The 27,851-nt window shown below is 46.4% G+C and overlaps 1 protein-coding gene and 1 long non-coding RNA gene across 5 annotated transcripts in view; one reads left to right on the top strand and one right to left on the bottom strand.

The window, feature by feature from the left end:
• Window positions 1-13: 13 nt before the first annotated feature.
• UBE2D4 (ubiquitin conjugating enzyme E2 D4 (putative)) lies at window positions 14-27,696 on the bottom strand. 4 transcript variants are annotated; one of them, XM_043443531.1, is made up of 9 exons: window positions 27,313-27,696; window positions 15,849-15,912; window positions 12,060-12,091; window positions 11,893-11,970; window positions 8,720-8,825; window positions 6,930-7,023; window positions 5,435-5,476; window positions 4,521-4,563; window positions 14-688 (listed from the first exon to the last, which is right to left on the bottom strand). In XM_043443531.1, exons 1-8 carry the CDS (start codon window positions 27,538-27,540, stop codon window positions 4,536-4,538), a joined length of 672 nt encoding a protein of 223 aa, XP_043299466.1. In that variant the 5' UTR covers window positions 27,541-27,696; the 3' UTR covers window positions 14-688; window positions 4,521-4,535. The 4 variants fall into 4 exon arrangements, with proteins under 4 accessions (XP_043299466.1, XP_043299465.1, XP_043299467.1 ...); XM_043443532.1 differs by lacking the exons at window positions 14-688; window positions 4,521-4,563; window positions 27,313-27,696 and adding exons at window positions 4,587-5,054; window positions 17,685-17,725; window positions 26,960-27,111; XM_043443530.1 differs by having other exon boundaries at window positions 14-4,563.
• Window positions 27,619-27,851, top strand: part of LOC122425144 — a 36,701-nt gene continuing 36,468 nt past the window's right edge. Inside the window, exon 1 of the long non-coding RNA XR_006264719.1 lies at window positions 27,619-27,749. This is a non-coding gene — a long non-coding RNA (uncharacterized LOC122425144). The remainder of the gene's footprint in view (window positions 27,750-27,851) is intronic.

Here is a 27,851-nt window from a genome sequence, read left to right as displayed (position 1 = left end):
GACACCACAATAATCGGTAGAAAATAATAGGTTTTTATTCAAAGTCTTCATCCACAGAAGTGTCAGTTAGCAAGAAAATAATTTTCTTAAAAACCACCAGGATTACATCTCTATGCTCCAGCCACACATGACCACATTATGACAGAATGGGAGAAATGAAATCATTGGTTTTCCTGCCCTAAAAAGAAAACTTATTTATGCTGCATAGTAAGTGGAACCCAGTAAACAAATACTTCACATCTTGAGAGATTAAAAACAAAACAAAAACCCCCAAACCTTCCTAGTTGAATCCCTGTTATGATTTATACAGAGGGTAAGCAGTCAAGGGTGGAAAGGTGGGAAGGCTGCAGTCTTGAGCTTGATCTGTGACTCAGGCCCGCGGGTAGGGAATGGCCAACGTGGTCTGCTTGTCATTTAAGGCTTGGCTATGAGGGGCTGCGACAAGTCAGTATGTGGTGTCTCACAGAAAGGGCAAAGCCGCCTCCTTCAGGAGAAGCAGTGCTCTTTCCTGCCATCCTAACCCTTTACAGAGAGGGCATACTTGCTGCTCACATAGCTCTTGCTGTGAGGGCCTCTAGCTTCTCAAGCCTTGCTGAAGCCTCAGCCTCAAAGACCTGGAGACATGCGTGCATCAGCCAAGCTCCCTGTTGTAGACAGATGAGCCCACAGCAAGGAGTCGGCAGAAATTCTAGAAGGTTCAAAGGGAACAGAAGGTACAGGTGATGGGGATTTTGCAGTTTAACTACAACTCTGCCAACATTTTAAACCCAAAGATGTTGACAGCTTATTGTTAGTTCCTCCTGTTTCAGGATGGTGTCCTGAGCTTGCTTCGGGTCACATGGCATGTGGGATCATAGTTCCCTGACTAGGGATTGAACCTGTGACCCTTACAGTGGAAGCACATACTGCTAACCACTGGACCACCAGATTATTCCTACTGCTGGATATTTGACACAGAAGGAAGAAACAGCCAAGTTCCCTCAGAAGGGTAGTTAGCCTTTCACCCCTTGCCTCTGCCACCCCCAACTTTACCGCCCATACCTCCATCTGCATCCTTGTTTCTGGAGCTGGTAGATCATTTTGCCCATTAAGCACGCCTGGCCTTCTAGTGTCCTGGCCAGGTCATTACTGCTCCTGGGAACAAGCTTTGACATGAGGCTGGGCCCAGGCCTAATGTCATTCCATTCCTTTCTTCATGTGGATCAAGGGATAGATGCAGTTCTGTGCCTCTGTCCTGGCCCCTAAGAAGTCCCCGGCCCAGTGACGCTGCTTGTTTACCTGGGAGTCTAGGGTGCGAAATGGTTTTACACACCAGCTTATATGAACTATGCCATCCACTTAATATGAAAATTGCCATTCATCCTGCATGCCTCTGCCTGTAATGATTCTCCAGAAAGGTGAGCCCTGTGACACCCGGAAGGTAACAGGGCCCCAATTCTGGAAGGGCCAGGTGCTGGGTGAGCCCCCAGAATGTGCTGTGCTTGCTGGGGAACACAGTCCTCTGCCTGTAGAACCCTCCTCCCTGTCCATCCACCAGGCCCTACCCTAGGTTTAGCTCCTTCCTGAGGCCTGTGTAGTTCCTTTTTTTGCATAATTCTCTTCCTTTCCCCTCCCCTTCACACCTTGTACTTGGCAAGTGCTCAGTCATTGCCTTGATAAAGCTACCTAAAGTCATGAGAAAGTGATGACAGCCAGCAGTGATGGACATTCCCATGACTGGCCCCTTGAGCTACTGTGGTTGTGGTGGGGTGGGCAGCACGGGTGAGAGGCAGGCTCTGAGAGGGCAATTCTGTCATTGCCCCCTAAAGTGGAGCCCGGCCAAGCCCGTGCACCCAGAGGTAAGCTCTGTTGCAGGGAGCTGGAACAGCTCAAGTGGGCCTATCTGAAAGTAAGGATTAGGCGCCTGGGAGAAGTGGGGTAGAGACGGCGTAAGATGGGGACATGACATTTTTTAGGAAAGTCAAGAAACCACTATTTGGTTTGAGAGCGGGTTTGCAGATTTTCTGTAGCTTTTTAGTTTTAATAAAATCCCTCTGCCAACAGAAGAGAAACCCCAACGGTGGTCATGATGAGGCCAGCAGACTGGCTGGGATGACCACCAGGCCTGAGGGAGCCAGTGTGCCTGCCTGCATGGCCCCAGGCTGCTGTTGTGAGCGTGCTGGTGAGATAGGCTGGGGCCTGGGTCCCTTTACTGGAGTGCTCGCAGCTGAATAAACATGAGCAACAGAACACAAAGAAACTGTACGGGACTGAAAATAACTTGATGAATGCACAGTTGGGGTCAATTCTGACTAATGCAAAAAGACCAAAACCCAACTGTCACTTCTGGGGTACGGGGAGCAAAAGCAGGGTTCTGCACATGATCCTTGCACACAGCACCACGTGGGCTGGCAGACCACCCAAGCCACCCTTCCAACCTGACCCACTGGTCCGCCCCACCCTCACCTCATTTAAGGGACCAGCTTGCCCTGCCACCTGCAGGGGTCAAGCAAGGGCACTGGTTCACTTGCTCTTACTCCCCACTGCTGCAGCGTGAGTTCCAGTAAAGCCTTGCCTAAATTCCTTGTCTGATCTCTTATCAATTTCTATTGATTAAAGAGTCCAAGGACTCAGGTTGGTAACACTGGTAAGCCATCCTGTTTCTCAGACAGCTTTCATGGCTAGATCTAATCCTCATTCAACCCCCACCCAGTGCTGCCAGGGAGGAAGCATGTGTCACAGAGAGACGAGCTGGAGGAACAGAGGCACTGAATGGGGGGCAGGTGAGGGCAAGAGGGGCAAGTGGCCCGTGCTGCTCCCAAGGCTTTCTCTGCCTCTACCAGAACAGGCCTTCAGGCCAGGAGCTCTGCTGACCAGTTTCACAAGCACCTCTTTATCACTTTAGGAGACTTTGTCCTGAATCTGAGACAGAAACCTGCCTGTCCTTGAGCCTCTGTGGTCAGCTGGTGTGGGATCCCATGGTGCTGACACATGGGTCAGCTGTGAGTTGCCAGGCCCATTGGACATGGGTGCTCTGGTGTTTTAATCCCTTGTTGGGAGATTTTGACCCTTTGCCACATCCTTGGAACTCTTGGGTCTTCCTGTAGTCTGCCAAAGGATCAAGATCACAGCTCCATCCAGCAAACTGAGACACTTTTGGCCACAGTTAAGTCATTTGTTCATGTTGGATTAATTGCTTAAGATCATGCAATTCCCTGGTATCTCTGGTCCATGGAGAAAACAAAGTATCACTGCACAGTTAGCTTTTTAGATGTGCTATTAAGTTAGTGACCTGAGACTCGCCTTGGAAACATGATATCTATACCTGTGTGATACCTGGGAGCTGCCTGCACACAGTGCATTTTAAAATAAGGGTTTCAACTTAACATGCCTGTCCTTCAGACTGATCTGAGCCCTGGAAGGCTTGAAAAGCAAGTTTCCCAGGGGTAGAGAGTCCAGGGAACTTGCCAGGGACAGGAACATCACTGTGGTGGCCTGTCCATCACTTGGCCTGGCACAAGTACAGGCCTGTCCAAGTACACAGTGCAAATCAAGCAAACGGTGAATGGTAATTCATAATCAGGATCCCAAAGGATAATTTTACTTTTTCTACTGCATTATCTCCAACAGAGATAGCAGGCTTGGGAAAATTTTAACTAGACAGAGAAAATTCATGAGCTTCTGGGGAGTCATAAGCTATTATGCTTGAAAGGCTGAAAATGGCACCCTCCAACTCAACACCAACTTGGGCCTGGATATTCCTTCTCTGAACCTCTGACTTGTCTCTGAAATTTGAATCTGTCCCACCTTCCTAGGCTTTGTTACATTTGGTTCAAGGAGTATTATGACCACTGTCTGAAATGGCAGAGTTGTGTGATGGCAGTGTTCCCAGCGGACATCTGAAGTTTATCATTTTGTTTAAGTAAAGACCAAAGGGGTAGCAAAGAGAGAAAAAATTAACAGGGCAATCCTCACCATGGTACAAAGCAGGGAATGGGGCCCATGGGACACAGAAAGCAGCCTTGTAACTGAGGATCCCAAATGGGGACCCCCGTAAAGTAAATACAGACCAGGCTCAGACTGCTGCCTGCTTTGCTAAGGAAGTGGTGGTGACTAATCCCAGCACTCCTGCTGGAAAGCAAGAACAGTGAAGTTGTGCTACAATGTAAGAGTTTCCGGAGCAGGTCAGGCTCACGTGATCCCCAGGTGCAAGGTCTATAGGCCTCCTTCCAAACGCCACAGACCTGGCCATCTGGTTGGAGAATTTTAGTGTTTGTCCACTTCCTGGTCCTACTCACCCAAACATTATTCTCATATGGCTGCTCTGGGAGTGGACTAGCTTTGAAAACCACTTAGAAAAGACTAGGCCAAATTGGACTTTAGAGATGTGAAGTCCCTCAATTTTCCTCCTCTCTTCGGAGGTTCAATTAGAATAATCCCTTTACTACCCTTCTCCTCACTAACCTAATCTCAAACCTCTGAACTCTAAAGGCAGCTCTTGAAATGATTACAGCAGAAACTTAAGAGAGGAGGCCAGTTACCTGATGGGCTACCTGTTAAAAGTTTCCGTATCTTCTGTTCTGCCTGGAAAAAAAAAGAGACTTAAATGTCAGTTATCATTCAGGGTTATGAGTGCTTTACATTTTTATTTACATTTCACAGTCCCCCTCTCTCCCTGTGTTCTGTTCAGGGAATGGCTCACACTCTGACTTCATGTAGGCTTGGGCTGGGAGGAGGTAGGGGTGGTGAAATCGCATCAGATAGAAAAGCATAACCCAAATCTTTTCAGGCTTCATAATTTTGTTCTTGCTTCTAAAAGGACAGTCACCTCTCATGGCGTGTTATGTGCTTTATACCCTGACTTTCTATTTACAGCTCCTTGGTGCGGGGCGAGAGTGCCAGCCCGTGGCACTGCTGAGGAAGACTGGCGGGAGCTGTGGGGCAAGGCCTCCACTTCCCAGTGACGCTGTTTCCAACTCCCAGAACTCCTGGGATGAGCTGAGAGTCCTCAGGATGTGGCTTGTGGCAGACACGACGTGAGGAGAGCCTGCCCGCTCCTTCCTGGGCACCGAGTTCTAAAAGGCAAAGAGCACGTGGTAAGGGGCCAGACTGAGGCCCCTGTGTGGCGCCATGGCAAGCGATGCCGCCTGAGTGAGGCCAGGCAGGGGAGGCACCCAGGTCCCCCCAAGAGGTGAGCAGTGAGTTGGGGTGGAGGGACCGATTCCACCGTAGCCAGGAAGGCTGTGGATCCCAACAGTGACTACTGATCTGGCATCAGAGACAGGACGTTGTCAAAACCACGATGGCTGAGAGTGGTACCAACATGCTGTGGTTGGAGAAAGTGGGTAATCAGCATTTGTTTGCAGAAGAGATGACGCTCTGTGAGTGGCTCAGCCAACAGCTCAGCTCAGCTTCTCTTGGACAATGTCTCCTGTAAAACCTCTGAGGCACTTACATAGCATATTTCTGTGTCCACTCTCTTGCTAGTCTGTTGTACCTGGAAGAAAAAAGCGGAGGAAGTGACACCCTCATTCATAATGGTCACTTCCTTTCAATGTGCAGAAGAGAAAATAACTGATATAGGGAAAATGCTGTTGCTTCTCATCAAATACCTAAGACGGATGAATGAATGAAAGAGACCGCCTAGACCAGGAACATGCCATTCACGGCCATAAATCCCGAGCTTGGTGAGTCCTAGTAGTTCTTCACAACTATCTGTTGTGGAAGATTTAATGTAGACTTCCTCCCTCTGTCTCTCCTGTCTTTCAACATGGATGCATTCAGATCAGGAAGAGATACACAGAGGTCAGCTTGGGAGTCCCTGGTATCCAGCACATGGGCTCCATGAATCTGGCCACCCGAGTGAGTCAGCGCCACTGGTAGCAGCCACAGAGCAGGTCTGGTGCCCGTTGAGAATATGTGCATTTATCCACATTACTGTAATGAAACCTGGTGCCATGACACTGTAAGAGAGCTATGTCATCAGAGGGGGCAATGAAGAAAATCACTTCTGGTGTATCTAAAATATATCATAAGTGTTGAAATAAATACAAATTAAGATCTCATCAATTAAGAATCACTTTGTCATACAGGAGAACTGAAATGAGGGAAATAATGAGCTCTGTAAAGGTTTCAAGAAATATATGCTGGAAAGACCACATTCCATTCTAATCTCTTTAGACAGAAGAGAAGTAATGAACTAGAAGACCCACTGGAGAGTTCTTTTAAAAGCCAGCAATGCCACCCTCCGCACCCTGGGCCTGCCGCCACTGCTGACGCCTGGGGCCCTGCCATGCCCAGCGCTTTCTCACAGTGCTGTCAACGCTCAGAGGTCTTCACACAATGTGCCTGCCTCAGCAGCCACAGACATCTGCTCAGGATACAGGGCACATGGTTGTGTCTGGCCACATGAGTCAGAATGCTACAGTCATGAGTCTGGCGATCAGTACTTAAACGCAGTCGGCAGCGAGGGTCTGTCAGCAAACCAGGAGCACACCGCCTACTTCTCAGCCTCAACTAGCAAACGGGGCACGGCAGTGTTTCCCACTTCAGTCAGCCTCGGCCTCACCCTGGGCATATCTGAGCAGATACCCCATTTTCTTGTGATGAAATCCTTGTACTTTAACCCAGAATTTTCTTGCTGTCAGATTCTTCTGCGTCCATTCCTGGCTGACCACTGACATTATTGGCCTCAAGGGCAGGTTTGGCAATAATATTTTAGGATTCAGTAGCAGCAGCTGATGTGCTATCTGGGAGGGCTTTTATCTCTTTTTCCCTCCTCAGAGTCAAAGGATATGTTAGTGAGAGAGGCAGGAGTCTCAGCCCAGCTCAGAATGGGCAGGATGCTGTCCATGGGAAAACCTCGTTGGCCTGGAAGCACCAACTCAGGGTATTGCTGGGAGCTGCCCGGAGCAGCTGGGGCCCAAAGGCAATCCAAGGAGGACACGTACTTCTCTCTATCAGCCTTGTAGGTATGGGCTATCTCTGGCACCAGAGGGTCATCAGGGTTGGGGTCGCAGAGCAGAGAACAGATGGATAAGAGAACTGGAAGGAAAAGAAACCATGAGTCAACTGCAGTCACAAGGCTCCCAGGTCACCCCAGGTCCAGTGAGCCCCTCAACTTGAACTCTCTGTTGACAGAGCAATTATTTTGTCTTCAACATCCCATCAAAATTATTCTGATGTCCCAAGAGTCATGAATGTATTTACTTTGTCCATCTATCAGCTGAACAGCAATTTTACCCTGTGGTGTCCCAGTTATATCTGCTCTAGGGCACTTCTGGCCTTCCTTTCCTGATCTCAAAAGTTCTTTGGCTCCGTGCCATGTACCTTTGTTGTTTGGTCCCAGGGGCCCTGTTCACTCTTAAAGAAACCAGAACGCAGAAGATTCTGGTGACCTGTCCAAGGTTACAGACTTGGCACACCCACCAAATGGGTAAAAACAAGACTCGGAACCAGGTCTGTGTGACTGCCAAGCAAACGCGCACTGCCCTGCACTCTCAGTTCTGCTCTGCACTTGTGAGGACACTCCCACCGGGGCTGTGGCTGGAGGCTGGGGAAGAGGTGCTGCTGGGGTTGTCAGGGTCCAGGCTAAAAGCACTGTCAACCCTACATTTGTTCTGGAACCCTCTGTACAAACAAGTATCATCCTTGCCTCAGTGAATCCATCCAAGTCCCGACCACAGTTAAACTATGGTAAACCAGGTACACTGTGATTGAGGGATGATTTGTCTTTTTAAAGCTGTTCAACTCTCCTGCTGTTCTGAGCTCAGAGGACGTGTCATGAGAGGGCTAGTTCCTTCCTTCCTTCCACATTCAAGTGCCTACTCCTGACCATTCTGATTTCTTCTCCCTTCTTTCTTAGAGAGTGTCCTGACCCCCACACCCAAAGGCATGCTAGGCAGTGGGGGTGAAGATTCAGCTCAGAGAGGAGCAGGCCCCCAGTGTGGAGTTGTCTCCTGGAGGCCTGAGGACTGGAGTCAGCTCTGCCTCCACGGCATCTGCACCACCATATGGGAGCGGGCAGCTTTCCCTCTAGATTTACCATGCAGAGTCTCAAAGAGCCTGCTCCGGTCAGCTGTCCTGGTGCCTTGGCCCCTCCTCCCCCTGCTGCCTAAAGCTCTGCCACTTGCATTGCCTCACACTCCACTGTGTTTGTTGGCCTCTGGTACCCTGATTCTCTCAGGTTGCTTTTTTTTACCACCTCACTCATTCCACTGACAGGTAACTCACACCCTCTGTGTTCAAGTCTCAGGGTTCATACAACCATGTTCAGTCTATCCTAGTTGGGAAGGAATATCTGCATTCCTTAAGCCCAGTTTAGCCTGGTTTCTTCACCCTCATGCAAAGCACAGGCGCTGTGTCTTCTTCACTCAGGGCTGGTTCACAATCCATGTTGCATAAATGAATAAATGAGAGAATGGAGGAGGCAATGTAATATTTGCCTTTCTTACTTTTAGATCAAAAGTATAAATAGGATCAATGTTTTCTTTTGCACCCATGCAACAGTCTGGCTGGAGCACCCTGCAGCAACAGATCCAGGTGGACACAGTGGGGGTGGGGAAAGCACCACCTCGGACTCCTCCCGTCTGGGCTGTGACCACGGGCTAGGGCCGAGGCTGCTTCCCCGGAGCCTGAATCTGCCCTCAGGAGTGCGGGGGTAGAAACGCTGCTGTGACAGAGATGGGCACGAGACAGGCATTCACAGCATGAGAAGCTGGTGCACACATCTACCTTTTACCTTTTGACACAGTCAGGGCCGGAGACCACTGGGACCGCAGGATGTCAAGGCAGATGCTGCCGTTGCTGTTGATGTTGGGATGGTAAATTTTGGTTGTGAAAACAACCTGCAGAGATGAGAGACCTCACGTCAGACAGGCCACAGGGACATTCTAGATCGTATCTGTCTGGAAAATGAACCAAGTAAGGTGGAAACGACCACTACTGGGACATACCTGGCCCTGCACAATCCTGGGTGAGCTGGGCATTATTTCAAACCAGAATGGGATCTAGGAGGGTGCACCTGGAGGAGAAGCCCCCTAACCCATTCCCTGCTGGGCTCTTGAACTAGACGTGGGGACTGACACCATCTCCCCCAGAGGAGTGTGTTCTGAGGGCTAACAAGAAGAGCAATGGCCAGGACTCAGAAGTCTTCTTGAATAATGGAGTTCTTAAGCCAGATGATGAATATGTGGGTATCCATTATATGATTATCTACAATACTTTACATGCCTGAAATAGTTTATAATAAAACAGGATTATTTTTGTTGGTTTCATTTTAAAACAACTCAGAATATGAGGAGGGGAAGGCTGTGTATGTGAGGCTCCTCATCTGTTACCAAACGACTTTTTCCAGGAGGGGCTTCCCTGGTGGCTCAAATGGTAAAGAATCTGCCTGGAATGCAGGAGACTTCCTGACCATCCCTAGGTCGGGAAGATCCACTATACCCACTGCAGGATTCTTGCCTGGAGAATCCCAGGGACAAAGGAGTCTGGCAGGCTACAGTCCATGGACTGTACACAGTTGGACATGACTGAGCGACTAACACTTTCAGTTTTCACTTTTTTCCAGGAAGCATCAAACTTCCAAAGCGTCTCAGGCAATAAATATTTGCCTTATTCTTTATTATCTCCTGTAGAGAAGATCATGCAACCTTGCCAGATTCCCCCCAGAGACCCAAAAAATTCTTGCCAAAACAGCAATCTTATTTTATCTTGTTCTTCTATGGAAAGGAGATTTTTAAAAAGACAGAAACACTTTCTTCTATTGTAGAAGACACAACATTTTGGCACACAACTCTCCTTGTTACAGTAAACCCAACCCACAGGGCTGACTTCAGTCTCTAATAATAGGCACTGCTTTTGCTTTGTCCTTGGGCAATCAGGAATCCTGAAAATGCCCAAGAGACATACAGGATTATATCCTATCTGTTTATTTTAAAAAAGATCAGCAGCAAGTTATACACTAATGAAGGGAATAAGATGCTACTTTACAAGACACTGCAGCAAGTCTCAATAGGGAAAGGGGAGAGTGGGGGTAGATTCAAGACCATGAAACGTGCGTTTTCAACCAAACCCCTGAAATAACAGTTATACTTAAGAGAGGTATTTTACTATCTGTCCCCCTGTGCCCAGCACAACCCAGTCTTCTTCGCTAAAAGCTGGCAAAGTCTCCAGAATCTTAACCACATTTAACTCTGATTTAAAATACAGAGGCACCAATGGCCTCTGGTGGCAATGACCAGGGAGAGTTGTGGGCTGGGGAGCCCAGAGGGGCTTCTTCTCATAGCTTAGATAGAATGTGCACACAGGGGTGAAGGGTCTGACTTTAACTGAGCCATCAAGGTCAACCTCAGGGCAGTAAAACACACCACAAACCCTGAGACAGGGGGCCCTGGCACAGATTCAAGACTTCTGTGTAAGTCTTGCTAAAATGCAAAACCTTAGGTCAATCCTGAGAAAACAGCACACAAACCCCAAATGGGGGGCAGGGGGGTGGTCTCTGACAATGATCAATACTTCTCAAGAGCATCAGGGTCATGAAAGACCAGAGGAAATGGAGGCTCTGTTACAGACTGTGGAGATGGAGGAGACAAGACAATAAATACAGTGCAGGGTCCTAGAACACGAAGAAAACGGGTAAAAAAGCAAGGCCATCAGTTTAGCTCTGAGCATGTGGCCAACACTGACTTCCTGGATTTGATACTTGGACTTCAGTAAAGTAAGATGTTGACTTCAGGGAAAGCTAGACAAGGCATATGTGGAAAGTCTGTACTATTCTTGCAACATTTTTCTAAATCTAAAAGTAATTTAAAACAACAAGTTACCAAAAAATAGGCTGACACATCTGGGCTCAAGTCCCACCCTCCACTATAAGCCACACCATTTTCAGGAAATGGAGGGCCCATTCAAAGCCTCGGCTTCCTCATTCACAACCAGGACTGACAATTTTATTTTAAAAATAAGAATTAAAATATATATTGGTATATGAAGAAAAACCCTGGAGGAATGTACACAAGGCTATTAGCTGTGATCTCTGGGGATAGGTTTATAAATAGACTGATTTCCATCTGTATATTAGTTAGTTCTCCATATGCTCTAATTCTAAAATAACCCACTTTTATCAATTTTTCCATCAGAAAGATAAAAATATGTTAAAAATGATATGAATAACATACAAGCACTGCTGTGTGACCACATCTGCCCGTGCTGCTGGCTCCACCTTGGAACATGCACACCGTGGGTCCCCTCGGGCTCATCCCACCCCCAAACCAAGGCTTGCCCTCCAGTTCCCTGTGACGCTTCCCATGCTTTGGGTGAGCCCACCACCACCTGCCCTCACAGTCCCATCCCACTTTGCTGCTCTGTGCTTCTCCTCAGCAGGGCCTAGCTCTCACACTAAACTTCTCCCACATGAAGGCAGGGCTCCTCCAGGTGCAGGAAAGAGGTGACTTGCCAGGGTCCGAGGCCAGCTTCTCTCCACCCGTGGACACTCAGGGCCATCCTGTGCAGTTCAGGGTGCTGAGCAGCATTCCTGGCCTCCACTGGATACTAGAAGCAGTCCTCTCCCCACCTCCCATCTCAGGCTTTATTACCACTAAACCCCAGTGTCCCTGGGGCAGGGGCTGAGAAGTCCTGTCTGAGACTGAAAGGGACTGCACAGAAGGGAGCTGGAGCCTGAGACACATCCTAAGTCAGCCACCCCACAAGGAACACCCCTGAAAACATGGCTTCAGTAGGAAGCCCTCACCACACCAGCCCTTGCTCACATGAGGAGTGAGTCCTGAAAGTCCAGAGTTTAATTCCGGGCAAGCTGTACTCCCGGTGGTGGATAGGGGCCCCTGGGAAAAGCCCCAGGTGCAGCTTTCTGTACCAGTGACTTCATCACACACTGTCCCTGTCCCCTGTCCTCACCTTTGGGGGCTTGAAAGGATAATCGGTAGGGAAGTGGATGGTCAGGAAGAAAACGCCTCCTTGGTAAGGACTGTCATTCTGGAGGATGAGACACCAAAAGCAGATGAGTACATGTGCAAGAGGCCCAGCAGGCAAAGCAAGGGCTGCGTTCAGCAGCTGCTACCTACCGGGCCCATGATGGTGGCTTGCCAGTGGAACACTGCAAGACAAAAAAGAGACAGGAACGTGAGCCTCTCCAGCAAACACGTCTCTCCACCAAACAGGAGCTGCTCTGTTCAGAGGGCGCTGATCACACAGGCCTGCCCTCACTTCTGACACCAACCACCGCTGTAGGCGTTTCTGTAATTTAACTGGACTCCAGACTCACCAAAGACTGTTGTGCTCACAGCTCTGATTTATCACAGTGAAAGGCTGAGGTCAATGTCAGCTGAGGGAAGAGCTCATGGGGAAAGTTCCAGGCAGAGTCCAAGCATAGACCTTCCACTGTCCTCTTCCCTGGAGCCCCGGCACCGATGTGTGAGAACACATGGAATACTGCCACAGGGACGCTCACCCCGGCTCAGCGTACAGTTTCTACTGGAACTCCATCATGTTAGCGGGATGGATTAATGGACTATTCACATGCTGATCTACGTCTCCAGTTCCTCTGGCAATGACCCAAAACCTCCACCTTAAACCAGCTGGCTGGTCTGTCTCGTGTGGCCTGCCCCACCCAACTCACATTGCTGGTTTGGGTCAAGGCCTTCAGCTAAAACAGACAGTCCTATCAGGCAGGGTAGTTTAGACATCGCATTCCTGAGGCTAGGGACAAAGGCCAGATCTTTTAAGGACAAAATTAAATTCTTCACTATCCAGGTGCCAGTAAACTATAATTCAATCTTCTCTCTGCACAGAATTAAGCCTTACGTACACTTTAGCCACTTTTCACATCACTTTAAATCCTCAGTTCTTCACTATTTACTCTGAAGCCTTCTCCAAAGGGTCTCTTTCAAGAGTCAGTCAATGCCTGTGGCCCTGGGGCTTCAATGTGGCTACTTCCCGCCTGTGTCCTCTCACACCTCCAAGAGCAGCCCTCGTGTTCTTCCCTCCCAGGTTCCCACCAACCTGGTGGTCAGGCCAGGTCCCTCCTTAGAGGGTCAGAGCTTTCTCCAGCTGCACATCACACCTGCGGCCCTCTCTGGAGTCACACTGCTTTTACTGCTGTTCACACCCCTAGCAAAGCTCCTGTGCACTCAGCAAGACTGGCCTCAAGCAGGCAGATGACTCAGTTCCAAAGCTCCCAGGACACTGTACTCCAGTCTTTGTGGAAAGTGCCTATATACCCACCTTGGGGGGCTGCTGAGAGCATTTGAGGGATCTGTTATTCTCTAGGGAATTCTGTCTCATGGGTCCATCACGGATGTGAAATCAGCCCCAATTTTCAGACCTGGTCCTGTATTGGGTTTCCTGCCATTTATTCAAATACCTCACAGACTCTGCCCTTGCCAGCAGACAGGAAATTTCCAAAGCATGAGGAGGGGAAGGAATTGAAGGGACAAGAGAAGAGGTTTCCCAAGCCCCTACAGGTATCCAAAGATAGTCACAGAAGCCCTTGCCCTTTTTCAAATGTTTCAAGAAATGCTACTGATGGGAACACTTTTATCTACAATGAGGCTGCCTAAGCTAATAAAGCATCACTTCTTTTTCTTTTGACTGCTTTTATTCCAACTCATGCTAATCATTAGCTGGTAGGTATACATTTTCCTAATCACAGTAGAGAATGGAATTCCTTATTAAATAAATGTTTTTTGATAATTAATATACAGAGAAGGGGAGGAGTAGATAATATGAGTGGCTCCTTCTGGCAAAGAGGTGACCCTTTGGTCCCATTCACTTTAACCCCTGAGGTCTGCTGAGGGGCTGAGCAGAACCCAAAGGCACAGTCAGAACAGAAGGCTCCAAAAGAGAGAGGAAGAGAAAGGAAATTGCAGAGGGATGCCGGAAAGGGGCTGTTAACTCACAAGGCAGGCATGAAATGGCCCCAAAAGGTTAGCTAGTTTCCAAGACTGTGCAAACCTCATCAGAACTCAGGTACTGAGCATGGAGGGCAGCTAGACTCTCAGATAAAGACGGCTGCTTCCCAGCACAGGGCTTCAGGGAAGGGTGAGACTGTGTGGTGCAGAACACCTAGGGGTACCTTTAGAAAGCAGAGGCTGAATCATTACCAGTTCAATCTTATCAGTAACCCCAGTACACATTGTTTCAAGCAACAGGTAAGAGGGGGAAAATATGCTACTGAGACCTGTGATGCTTGGAAGGACAACACAGATCAAGTAACAAACCAGGGAAGCCACACTTGTTCACTAATTCTGCATGTGCAATGGGAATCATTTCTGTTCTGCTCTAAAGAATTCTTTAAACTCTCACATAAAGCTTTTGGAATCCTCCATTTTCAGCAGCTGTCTGCCCACTTTCACTTCCTCTAAGCATCAGCCCATAGAACATGCAGGAACACACACATATGACTTCTTCCTCACATATGACTACTTCCCTCTTTTTCTTTTTTTTTCCCATCTCTGTGAAATTTTTCTTTCTTGCATTTTAACACAATAAAAGTTTTAAAAAATGTAGCGTATGGCTTCCCTGGTGGCTCAGACAGTAAAGAATCTGCCTGCAATATGACAGACCCAGGTTTGACCCCTGGGTCGGAAAGATCCCCTGGAGAAGGGAATGGCTACCCACTCCAGTATTCTTGTCTAGAGAATTCCATGGGGTTGCAAAGAGTTTGACATGAAAATGTAGCAAAAATATGTCATTTAAGTCATTTTTAAGTGTCAAGTCAGTGGCATTAAGCATGTTCACGATGCAGTGCAACTACCAACATTATCCATTTCTGAAACTTTTCCATCACTCCAAACGGAAATTCTGTACCATGGAATATTTTCCCATTTCTGCCTCCTCTCAGCTTCTATAAACCTCTCTACTCTACTCTCTGTCTCTATTATCTGCCTTCTCTAGCTAGACAGTTCATATAAATGGAATCATATAATATCTGTCCTTTCATTTCTGGCTTATTTTATATGGCATATTTTCAAGATTCACCCATGTTATTGCATGTGTCAGAACTTTATCCATTTTTATTGCTAACTAATATGCTATTGTATATATATATGTATACACATACACATATATACCACTTTGCTTAATCACTTATTTGTTAATGGGCATGTGGGTACCTCTGGGGGGTTATAAACAGCGGTGCAATGAACACTGATATATGAGTTCTCTTTGAGTACCTGTTTTTAATTCTTTGGTGTCCTTGGAGGGCACCACCCCTCTTTTTACACAGTCTCTCCCTCACCCACCTACTTTTCCTTCATATGCAGCTATTAGAGCCTCACAGTAAAGGATGAGCATCCCAGAGCCTGAGATGCTCAGAAAGTAGAGGTGAAGTGGGATAGCGGAGTAGATTTGGGCTATCCAAGTGCTGCACAGCATGGCCCACGGCCAGTCGGCTACAGAAGGCGACAGAGGGCTGCCCACTGCAGCTCCTTCCGTCTCCCCCTGGGAGCAGAAGTGGGAGAAAAGAACTGTCCCTTCCCTTCGCAGAGGCAAGGAGCTAGCCCCATTCCCCACCCTTCACCAACCCTCCAGTTCCACCCCCAAGTGCAACAGCAACAGGTCCTCCATGATTAGCTTCATGACCATTTTTCCAGCAACGCCCCAAGTTTTATTTGGCTTTCCAGATGGCTTTCTTGTGCCCCAGTGGAGGGAGACGGTGACTTCCAGCAACATCTTGACCAGCCGGGCTATGAAGTCAATGCATCTTATGAAAAAGCTACTCACAAGTAAAGGAAGAGAAAGCAACAGTAACGATAGGTTTTCTTAAAACAAAAAACAAAAGAACTGAGGGGCAGATAAATTTGGGGGTCTTAATTGCAAGGCTCATGGGATCTGGAGCCCTGAAGGGTACTTACAATCATCTCCCACAGGTCCTGCAGAGCACTGGGCAGGGGGGTCCCTCTGCAAGTCAGTTAATTCCTGGAACACAAGATAGTGAGCTCAGAGCCGGGGTGTGAACTGAGGATACTGCTCCACACCCCACACATTTTGGCCAGAAGCGCATTCTCCTAGTGGGAGGGGGCTTCCAGACTCCAAGAGGGGGTGATCCTGGCTAATGAAAACAAATGATCTGCAATACCCTTGAAAACAAGGGTCTGCTCATGGCTGTGAAGATACATGTGAAAAATGTATTACCATTTCCAATTAATAAGCTAGAAAATTTAGAGGTAAAGAGGTTAAGTTACTTACCCAAGGTCACAGAGCTGAAAGGGGGCAGGGCCCCAACACCACTCAGGTGGAGAAGGGCAGGGGCTAGGCTTTAGCTCTGAGCTCCCCAATGCAAGCACTTAGCCCAGAGGAAGTGCCCAATTAAGGACAGGGCTCCTGGATTTCAATCTCTCTGCCCCACTACTGCCCTACCCACCATGGTTGTATGGGAGTCCTAAGGCTCCAAGTGGGAGATGAAGGACATCTGAGCCAGTGAGTACACAGCTATACTATATACCAATGGGGGAAAACAGGAATTACATCATAACTAGATTCCCTAAATGGAATACAACTTGTGGGCACAATCCCCAAAAGTTATCCTAGCCCAGCATGAGCCTCAAGGTCTAAGAGTTTGGGCAGTGACTTAAAAACTAGTTTACATGTACTAGGATGTTTCCTAATACTCCTCACTCTCCCTAGGTTGCAGACCTGGGTAAACTTCTTGTGGTCTCCAGAGGGGTTCCAAAGAGAAGGAATGAGGCATAAGGAATGGTCCACCAGGTTGCAGGGAAACTTCTCAGAGGATGGCAAATCCCAGGGTCTAGGGCAGTATGTATGAAGTTTAAGCCTGGCTGATCACATTCTTCCTTACCTGAACAACGCTTGAAACTGAGCTCATCCACAAAGAACCTCGAGACCCCACCTTGTAATCTCTGGGCATGCTGATCATTCTAATAATGCCTGCCTCTCTGGCCATTCCGTACTTATCCCACCTACACACAAACACAATTGGCCACAGTGGGAATATTTATATTACAGAAGCCAGCAAGTACCGCAAGTCAGGGCCAAGTTTTATCCCAGAGGGTTGGTTTCTAAACATCTACTAGTATACCACTGGTCAGTTCTTAGCTGCTGCTGCTGCTAAGTCTCTTCAGTCGTGTCCGACTCTGTGCGATCCCATAGATGGCAGCCCACCAGACTCCCCCGTCCCTGGGATTCTCCAGGCAAGAACACTGGAGTGGGTTGCCATTTCCTTCTCCAATGCATGAAAATGAAAACTGAAAGTGAAGTCACTCAGTCGTGTCTGACTCTTAGTGACCCCATGGACTGCAGCCTACCAGGCTCTTCCATCCATGGGATTTTCCAGGCAAGAGTACTGGAGTGGGGTGCCATTGCCTTCTCCATCTTGGCTAGGATCTAATATATCTAAATAGGTTACTCTTGATAAGCACTAAGTACCCAGCGTTACTAGTTGTCACAACAGAAATGAGCTTGGGGAACAACTAATGTCAGGTGATGGGACCAGAGGACATGCTCAGAAATGCAGCATGCCTGTAGGAAGCTCCACAGAACAGCTCCTCGCCTGTCTACCTCTGCTTTGGGCTTCCACACCTCTACAACCACTCTGTAGGAGACTGTTTAGACTCTGCAATGCTGTATGAATGAATGAGCTCTGTGATGAGGCTAAAGGAAATCCTGGAGAGATCACATGAGCAACTGGGGGCAGGAAAGCTAGCAGAACTGGCCAATTCCCCCCAACTCACCAGGTTTCTCCATACCTCCAGGCATCCACATGGGCTGTTCCCTGTCCATAGAAGGCAAATACCTCGTAAAGGGCGTGGTGAATGGCTACTAAGAATTGATGATTTCTGAAGGCCCAGAAGTGGGTCTCAACTGACAGAGACTCCAACTAGCACCAAGGAGTTTCCAATGTTAACTGGCATTTCAAGGAAGAACAGCGTGATTTGAAAGAAACTAGTCTACCAATATATTGCATTCCTGTGCTTTCCCAATAGAGGCCAGAAGACCCAGGTCTGAGTTCCAGCTCTGTCACTAGGAAAACAACTTTGACCTCTCTGGGCCTCCATATAAATTATCTGTTGAGATGTAATTACATCTGCCTGCCACCTAGCCAGCACTAATATTTGGCTATAATTTTGTAATGTTTATAACGTACACAAATGTACCCAGTAAAAAATCAAGGATGACAGTGTATAGAGGCTTCAATTATTAGCATTACAATAAGAAGAATGAGGAATGTACAGAGATACCTATTACTGGAAGAGTACAGAAGAAACTAGTAAGACTAACCACACCCTGGGAGAGGAACTGGGTGGCTGGGGGCAGGAGTGGATGGGAGAGTTTTCCCTGTAGACTCTCTTGCATTTTTTGAATTCTGAACCATGGGAATTTATTACCTAGACAACAAATGCAGAAATATTTCATAAATTGTAAAGGACAAAGCAGGTTAACACTGTATAATCCTTATTGTTATAAATAACACTGATGATAAGTGAGTCTTGAAAAGGAAAAAGGTTAGAGTGGATTACCAGAGGAAAACAGTAGTTTTTTCTGTTTGTGAAGCAAACATAGTACACACTCTTTTCTTTAACTGTGCTGTACTCAATTCAAGATCTCACTCAATGCCAGACACAGTCTTATAGACAACTAAGAAAGAAAACACACTGGCAGTTAAACTCAGACCAAATGCATTCTTTTCTTTCCATCTTAAATTGGATAGTCTTTGAGTCTTGCATTGTAAGAGTTTTTACATATTCTGGATATATATCCCTTTTCAGATATTAATATTTGAGAAATACTTCCATCCATTCTGTGGGTTGTATTCTTGCCATCTCTAATTTTTTTTAAGTACAGTTGGTTTACAATGCTGTGTTCGTTTCAGGTGTATGGCAAAGTGATTCAGTTATATCATTTTTTTTCTTTTTCAGATGCCTTTCCATTATAGGTTATTGCAAGATATTGAATATAGTTCCCCGGATTATACAGTAGGTCCCTGTGTATTTTATACTCTGTATCTGTTAAACCCAAACTCCTAATTTATCACCCCCTCTTCCCCTTTGGTAACCATAAGTTTGCTTTCTTTTTTTTTCAGAAGTTTGTTTTCTAATTTCTAATTTCTGATTTCTAATTTGTAAATCAGTTCATTTTTGTATAATTAAAAAAAAAAACCTCCACATACAAGTGATATCCTATGAGATTCCTTACACTTAAAACTTTTAATTTTAATTTGAAACTAAGCTTTAAGTCAAAGCTATGGTTTTTCCAGTAGTCATGTGTGGATGTGAGAGCTGAGCATGGAAGAATTCATGCTTTTGAACTGTGGTGCTGGAGAAGATTCTTGAGAGTCCCTTGAAACGCAAGGAGATCAAACCAGTCAATCCTAAAGGAAATCAACCCTGAACATGCATTGGAAGGACTAACGCTGAATCTCCAATACTTTGGCTACCTGCTGAGAAGAGCTGACTCACTGGAAAAAATCTTGATGCTGGGAAAGACTGAGAGCAGGAGAAAAAGGCAACAGAGGATGAGAGATGGTTGAACAGAATCACTGACTCCATGCTCATGAGTTTGAGCAACTCCAGGAGATGGTGAAGGACAGGGAAGCCTGGCATGCTACAGTTCATGGAGTTGCAAAGAGGCAGACATAACTTAGTGACTAAAAAACAACAACAAAAAGCTTACTACTTGGGCATATGTTTTATCTTTAAATCATTCTCATGCATACCAAAAAAGGAGTGGAAGACAAGTGAAATAAATAAATGGGCTCTCCTCGTTTAGGGTCTATACTAACCCTGGGTCATGAGTATCCTCACAGTCATCCCCTGTGCCTGCCAGGCAATGGTGATGTGGCAATTTTTAAACAGTCCCCCATGAATGTTTCTGGAGTTTTCTTCCAGAAAGGTCCACAGTATACAACATTTTGCACAAACCTCAGCAAATATAGGTGAGCCAGCCTCACTGACTACAGGTACATGGTATCTTCCTTTCTGTGGTCTATGAAGCATTTGGTTAGCATGGCATGGAAATAAAGAACTGCAGTCCATTTTCCAGCAACATTTATTCCATTAATATAAAATTTACTCCCCACTGTTCCGTTTCTGTGCCTGTGTTCACAAAAGCTTTACTCTTCAGCATTAAATCAAAATATCTTTTTGGAGACATTTTTAAAGCAATTAAACTCAACACATCGACAATGCACTTAACCTCAATATACACTGCTGTGACACGGCTTTCACACAGTGACAATCAAGTTACTGCCAGTGATTTTAAGCAGCATCCCAATTTCAGAGATGTGAAAATGTAAAAAAGTGTTCATCTTAGAGTAGATGAAAATACGGTATTATCTATACTTTCCTGACTTTGCAAGTTATCTCTAAAGAAAAATTAACATTTATAGTCAGACCATTACATCTACCACTGTGGACAAGAATCCCTTAGAAGAAACGGAGTAGCCCTCATAGTCAACAAGAGTCCAAAATGCAGTACCTGGGTGCAATCTCAAAAATGACAGAATGATCTCTGTTTGTTTCCAAGGCAAACCACTCCAAATCTATGCCCCAATCACTAATGCCGAAGAAGATGAAGCTGAACAGTTCTATAAAGACCTACAAGGCTTTCTAGAGCTAACAGCTGAAAAAAAAAAAAAAAAAAAAAAAAGATGTCCTTTCCATCATAGAGGACTGGAATGCAAAAGCAAGAAGTCAAGAGTAACAGGCAAGTTTGGCCTTGGAGTACAAAATGAAACAGGGCAAAGCCTAACAGAGTTCTGCGAAGAGAACGCACCAATCATAGCAAACACCCTCATCCAACAACACGAGACAACTCTACACATGGACATCACCAGATGGTCAATACCAAAATCAGACTGATTATATTCTTCGCAGCTGAAGATGGAGAAGCTCTATATAGTCACCAGAAACAAGACTGGGAGCTGACTGTGGCTCAGATCATGAACTCCTTATTGCAAAATTCATACTTAAATTGAAGAAAGTAGGGAAAACCACCAGACCATTGAAGTCTGACCTAAATCAAATCCCTTATGATTATACAGTGCAAGCGACAGATGCAAGGGATTGGATCTGATGGGAGTGCCTGAAGAACTACGGGCGGAGGTTTGTGACACTGTACAGGAGGCAGTGGTCAAAATCATCCCCAAGAAAAATGAAAAAAGGCAAAATGGTTGTCTGAGGAGGCCTTACAAATAGCTGAGAAAAGAGTAGTGAAAGGAAAAGGAAAGATATATTTATCTAAATGAAGAGTTCCAAAGAATAGAAAGGAGAGATAAGAAAGCCTTCCTCAGTGATCACTGCAAAGAAATAGAGGAAAACAATAGAATGGGAAAGACTAGAGATCTCTTCAAGAAAATCAGAGATATCAAGGGAACATTTCATGCAAAGATGGGCTCAATAAAGGACAGAAATGGTATGGACCTAACAGAAGCAGAAGAGATTGAGAAGAGGTGGCAGAAATACATAGAGAACTATACACAAAAGATGTTAGAGCCAGATAACCACAATGGTGTGATCACTCACCAAGAGCCAGACATCCTGGAATTCGAAGTCAAGTGGACCTTAGGAAGCATCACTATGAACAAAGCTAGTGGAGGTGATGTAATTCCAGCTGAGCGATTTCAAATCCTAAAAGATGATGCTGTGAAAGTGCTACACTCAATAAGCCAGCAAATTTGGAAAACTCAGCAGTGGCCACAGGACTGGAAAAGGTCCGTTTTCATTCCAATCCCTAAGAAAGGCAATGCCAAAGAATGTTCAAACTACCACACAATTGCACTCATGTCAAATGCCAGCAAATTAATGCTCAAAGTTCTCCAAGCCAGGCTTCAACAGTACATGAACTAAGAACTTCTAGATGTTTAAGCTGCATTTTAAAAAGACAGAGGAACCAGAGATCAAATTGCCAACATCCGTTCAATCATTGAAAAAGCAAAAGAGTTCCAGCAAAACATCTATTTCCGCTTTATTGACTATGCCAAAGCCTTTGACTGTATAGATCACAACAAACTGGAAATTCTTAAAAAGATGGGAATACCAGATCACCTTACCTGCCTCCTGAGAAATCTGTATGCAGGTTAAGAAGCAACAGTTAGAACCAAACATGGAACAACGGACTGGTTCCAAATTGGGAAAGGAGGACAACAAGGCTGCATATTGTCACCCTGCTTATTTAACTTACATGAAGAGTACATCATGCAAAATACTGGGCTGGATAAAGCATAAGCTGGAATCATGATTGCCAGGAGGAAAAAAAAATTGCCGGGAGAAATATCAATAACCTCAGATATGCAGATAACACAACCTTTATGGCAGAAAGTGAAGAAGACTAAAGAGTTTCTTGATTAAGGGGAAAGAGGAGAGTGAAAAAGTTGGCTTAAAGCTCAACATTCAAAAAACAAACATCATGGCATCCGGTCCCATAACTTCATGGCAAATAGATGCGGAAACAATGGAAACAGTGACAGACTTTACTTTCTTGGGCTCCAAAATCACTGCAGATGGTGACTGCAGCCAAGAAATTAAAAGACTCTTGCTCCTTGGAAGAAAAGCTATGACAAACCTAGACAGCATATTAAAAAGCAGACATTACTTTGCCAACAAAGGTCCATATAGTCAGAGCTATGGTTTTTCCAGTAGTCATGTATGGATGTGAGAGTTGAACCATAAAGAAGGCTGAGCACTGAAGAATTGATGCTTTTGAACTGTGGTGTTAGAGAAGACTCTTGAGAGTCCCTTGGACTGCAAGGAGATCAAAGCAGTTCATCCTAAAGGAGATCAGTCTTGAATATTCACTGGAAGGACTGATGCTGACGCTGAAGCTCCAGTACTTTGGACACCTGATGTGAAAAACTGACTCCTCAGAAAAGACCCTGGGAAAGACTGGAGGCAGGAGGAAAAGGGGACCACAGAGGATGAGATGGCTGGATGGCATCACTGACTTGATAGACATGAGTTTGAGCAAGCTCCAGGAGTTAGTGATGGACAGGGAAGCCTGGCATGCTGCAGTCCACAGGGTGGCATAGAGTTGGACATGACTGAGCAACTGAACAGAACTGAGGAGAAAGGTCCTCAACAAGAATGGACCTTGGGGATGACTTGGATACCACTGATATAAGGTAATTGAGGTTACAAGGCAAAGAACTTTCCTTGGTGGGAACCAATAAAGGAAGTAACCAGAGCTGGCTTCACCAATATGTGACTCATACTCTCTCTCAGGGACTTTTGCTGTGAAGGGCCCTAGCCTTGGCTTAATGCTCTGCAGTCTCTGTCTTGAAATTTTCAGTAATTTTGAACAAGAAACCCTGCATTTTCACATTGTGCAAGGACCCTGCAAATTATGTTTCAAAACCTGGAGGAAATAACACAACTTAAAAGTGTGTCAGCTCCACAGAGGAAGCCCTGACTGCTAGTAACAGAGACCCAGCCACACTCTCTCAGAATTGGAGGTCCATAGGACTTCAGAAGTGATTTTGGAGCTCCTGCTCTATTTTTGTAAAATTCTCTGGACTGAGCAGCTCTGGGTCCCATAGCCCACTGGACATACCCTGGGAGGCAGAGAGGCATTGGCTTTCAGAAGTTCTCAGAAAGCACAGCAAATCATTTTTTCCTTGCCCTTGTTGCGAATCATTTCACATGCTTATTGAACCAGCGGTTAGTAAGGGGAGTGGTTGGTAAGTGGAGCTGAGGGTGAGTCTGCCTTTCCTAAGGACTGGATCTGAACAAGAGCTCTTCTGGACAGAGGAAGGGGAGTGGCTGCCAGCAGCATGAGGCCTGATTAGGAACTGGCCTTGCACTAACTATCTCCTTAGCTCTCAATCCACAGCCCTTGCCAACCAACTTCATACCTTTAACAAAGTTTTTTTCCAGAGTTGAGTATTTGTACGTGAAGTCTCGCTTTATTGTTAAAAGTATTTCCTTCAATTAAACAAGAATTCACATTTTTAAAATCTGAGTATGTGTGACATTTCTAAATGCCTCCAAAAGGGACAGGGATAGAATTACATTTCTGTTTATATTAATACTTACTTTTTGCTTTTTAAAGCAATATATATCCTTTAGAAAAAATCTGAAAAATACTCCCAAATCCAGTTTTATAAAAAGTCATCTGTAGCCCCATGATATAATTCTGGTTAACATTTTGATAAGATTTCATTCCACTCTCCTCTCTGTGAATGTGTGTTCCTGTAGATTATAGTCACATGGTACATCAAATTTTATATTCTGCCTTTTCCCCCTCTTTTTTCCTTATTGTAGTTTCATGACTTTTACTCCTGTTACCCTGTAGTCTCTTCAGAAACTATACTTTTTATTGATTGCATAATTGATTTAACTTTTCAAAAAATCTTTCAGTTCAGTCGCTCAGTTGTGTCTGACTCTGCCACGCCATGGACTGCAGCATGCCAGCAATGGTCCTTCACCAACTCCTGGAGCTTGCTCAAACTCATGTCCATCAAGTCGGTGATGCCATCCAGCCATCTCATCCTCTGTGGTCCCCTTTTCCTCCTGCCTCCAATCTTTCCCAGCATCAAGGTCTTTTCTGAGGAGTCAGTTTTTCACATTAGGTGTCCAAAGTATTGGAGCTTCAGCGTCAGCATCAGTCCTTCCAGTGAATATTCAGGACTGATCTCCTTTGGGATGGACTGGTTGGATCTCTTTGCAGTCCAAGGGACTCTCAAGAGTCTTCTCCAACACCACAGTTCAAAAGCATCAATTCTTCAGTGCTCAGCCTTCTTTATGGTTCAACTCTCACATCCATACATGACTACTGGAAAAACCATAGCTCTGACTACATGGACCTTTGTTGGCAAAGTACTGTCTCTGCTTTTTAATATGCTATCTAGGTTTGTCATAGCTTTTCTTCCAAGGAGCAAGTGTCTTTTAATTTCACAGCTGCAGTCATCATCTGCAGTGATTTTGGAGCCCAAGAAAATAAAGTCTGTCACTGTTTCCATTGTTTCCGCATCTATTTGCCATGAAGTTACGGGACCGCATGCCATGATCTTTGTTTTCTGAAAGTTGAGTTTTAAGCCAACTTTTTCTCTCTCCTCTTTCACCTTCATCAAAAGGCTCTTTAGTTTCTCTTCACTTTCTCCTAGTTCTCCTTTTTACAAATCTTATCAGTCTACATGTTCAGACATATAAGTTCAAACCTACACCCTTATCTCCCTCACCCTACTCCCTGCCCTCAAGATGTTTGATTTCCAAGACAGGCAATAACACTGCCATCCAATCAGTTATCCAGGTTGTGTGTCCCCCTCCCTCACTTTCACCACATACTCGTTTTCAAGTTCTGTCAATTCTACCCTTTGCACGTCATCCAAGCACAGTTTCCGCCTCGGCACCTGCTCCACGGTCGGTCACTTGGACGCAGCTTCGCTGGACGTTCTCGGCGCCCTCAGTCCCTCTCTGGCCCACTCCAGGTTACAGGAGCGCCTCTTCCTGCGACACAGATCTGAGCATATCATTCACCTGTCTCAAAGTCCTAGGATAACAGATGACCTCTTTCAGAGAATAATTTGCTAAACACATTACTTTTAGGAGAGCTGTTTATTAAAAATGAGCCTCACCCTTAGCGTACCCTTGATGCTTTTGAATCGTGGTGCTAGAGAAGACTCTTGAGAGTCCCTTGGACTGCAAGGAGATCAAACCAAACAAGTCAATTCTAAAGGAAATCAACCCTGAATATTCATTGATAGTACTTATGCTGAAGCTGAAGCTCCAATACTTTAGCCACTTGATGTGAAGAGCCAACTCACTGGAAAAGACCCCACTGTTGGGAAAGATTGACGGCAGGAGAAGAAGGCAGCAGAGAATGAGATAATTAGACAGCATCACTGACTCAATGGACATGAATTCGAGCAAACTCTGGGAGATAGTGGAGGACAGAGGAGCCTGGTGTGCTGCAGTCCTTGGGATGCAAAGTCAGACAGTACTTAGCAACTGAACAACAACATCATACTCTTAAAGAGATCCTGCAATCCCACCTCAGACAATCAAACCTAAGCTCACCATGTTGCTTTTAGTCACTAAGTCACACCCGACTCTCAGGACCCCATGGACTATATCCCGCCAGGCTTCTCTGTTCATGGGATTTTCCAGGCAAGAATACTGGAGTGGGTTGCCATTTCCTTCTCCAGGGGATCTTCCTAACCCAGGGATCGAACCAAAGTCTCCTGCATTGGCAGGCGAATTCTTTACCAATGATGGACCAAACTCACCACACAATGATGCTTATCACAGTATTATTTACTTCCTATAAAATTTAGAATATCAGTGGCCGTTAATTCATACTGAGCGCTTGATATATTCCATGCATGTACTAAACATGTATCATCTAAGTCTAAAAAAAAAAAAACCTATAAAAACATGTGGACACAGAGGCTGGGAATGATTAAGTTCCTCGCCTTCTGACATCCATTTCCATATGTTTATTCACTACAGGTAACGAGTAAATAAATTAATGGTCATATACTTTTGGAACTCTGATGTTAAAAACAACAGTTATGAATACTATTTAACATGAAAAATGCCTACGTTTAATGCTGTGTGAAGAAGCAGGATGCAAAGTATAATTTAAGAATAGGGCAAAGATTGACAGTAGATATACTACGATGTAAACAAATAATAATATAGCATAACTGAAAATACTTTTTCTTCCTCCTATTATGCAGTCTCCAAATTCTATTTAATATATTAAATGCCCACAATGACTCCCAATTACCTACAGGATAAAAAAGTTCTCCTAGCACTGCCCCTAATACCCCCACCCTAGTCCTGCCCACCCACTCCCTTCCCCTGTTCCAGCGGCACTTAAAGCCCAGTCATGCTCTCCCCAACCCAAGCCCAGCCACAGCATCTCTCCAAGACCGCGAACGCCCTTGTTCCTCTTCTGCACTTGCAGAGTTCGTACTCATCCCTTAGAATCCAGCTCCAGCCTCGACTCCTCTAACCAGCCCTCCAGACACCCCACAGGGGCATGCCCTCCTTCCTCTGAGGCCAGGCGCTACCTCTCCGCCCAAGGCGCCCGGAACACAGCATCCAAGGTGCAGGGAGCCCGCCCCTTGCCACAGATACGGCGCTGGGAGGCGGGGAAGGAGTGTGGAACGCTAACCCTCCGTGGCCCCGCCCGGTGCCCCGCCCCGTCCCGCGCGACGCTAACCCCACGTGACGCCGCCCCGCCCCCGCGCGCTGCGCGGTACCCTTTTAAGGCCGCGCGGGCGGCGGTTCCGCCTCCCTCCCTGGCAGGTGTTACCGTTCTCTGCTCGGTCTCAGCCGCCGTTCATTTGGCGGCCGTGGCGCCTCCGCCTGGGAGTCGACGCTTCGGCCTCGCAAGGAGCCCTCAGGCGGAAGGACTTCTTACCTTCTGGATCCTCTTCAGCGCCATCTTACCCCGGCTGCTGGGGACGGGGGCGCCTGGCCCGGGGCTGCCAGAGGCGGCCCGCTGCCGGCTCGGCCGCCGCGCAGCGCTGCAAGCTGGGAACGGCTGCTTGCGCGCGTGCGCGCCGCGGGGCACTGTGGGTAGGCGTTCCGCCTGTGGCCGGTACCGGCGCGGGCGAGCAGAGCGGGCCTGGCCTGCAGACGCTGCCATGTCGGTTGTTACCTTTCCTCTGCTTTATGTCGCCCCGCCACCCTATCTCCGGGTCGGCGAGGGCCTGGGGAGGCCTGCGGAGAGGGGCGCTGGTTGGTTTAACACAGGACGTGCCCGGGTCGTGCCCTTTTAGCTTCCGCCTGTGTTCCAGGCTGTCACATATTCCTGTAGATAGTGGTTCTTGGTTGTTCTGCTTTTAACTTAAGTCTGTAAGTATTCATACCCTTTCCTTTGTTATTTGTCAAATATGTTACAGTTTTTTCCATAGAAATACATGTAATAGAGCTTTATACGCAGTGGGCTTGGAGTTG

The sequence above is a fragment of the Cervus canadensis genome, chromosome 22 (assembly GCF_019320065.1).
Source record: "Cervus canadensis isolate Bull #8, Minnesota chromosome 22, ASM1932006v1, whole genome shotgun sequence".
Classification (NCBI taxonomy): domain Eukaryota; kingdom Metazoa; phylum Chordata; class Mammalia; order Artiodactyla; family Cervidae; genus Cervus; species Cervus canadensis.
This window is presented reverse-complemented; position numbering and strand designations above follow the sequence as displayed.

Bases quoted from the DNA above. Each gene is read 5' to 3' on its own strand.
- UBE2D4 (XM_043443529.1), bottom strand. From the start codon at position 27,540: ATGGCAGCGTCTGCAGGCCAGGCCCGCTCTGCTCGCCCGCGCCGGTAC. The intron at 12,092-15,848 runs GTAAGTACCCTT...TTTGTCTTGCAG, and splicing joins AGGACCTGTGGGAGATGATT to TGTTCCACTGGCAAGCCACC. The intron at 7,024-8,719 runs GTAAAAGGTAGA...TTTTCCTTCCAG, and splicing joins GGCCCTGACTGTGTCAAAAG to TTCTCTTATCCATCTGTTCT.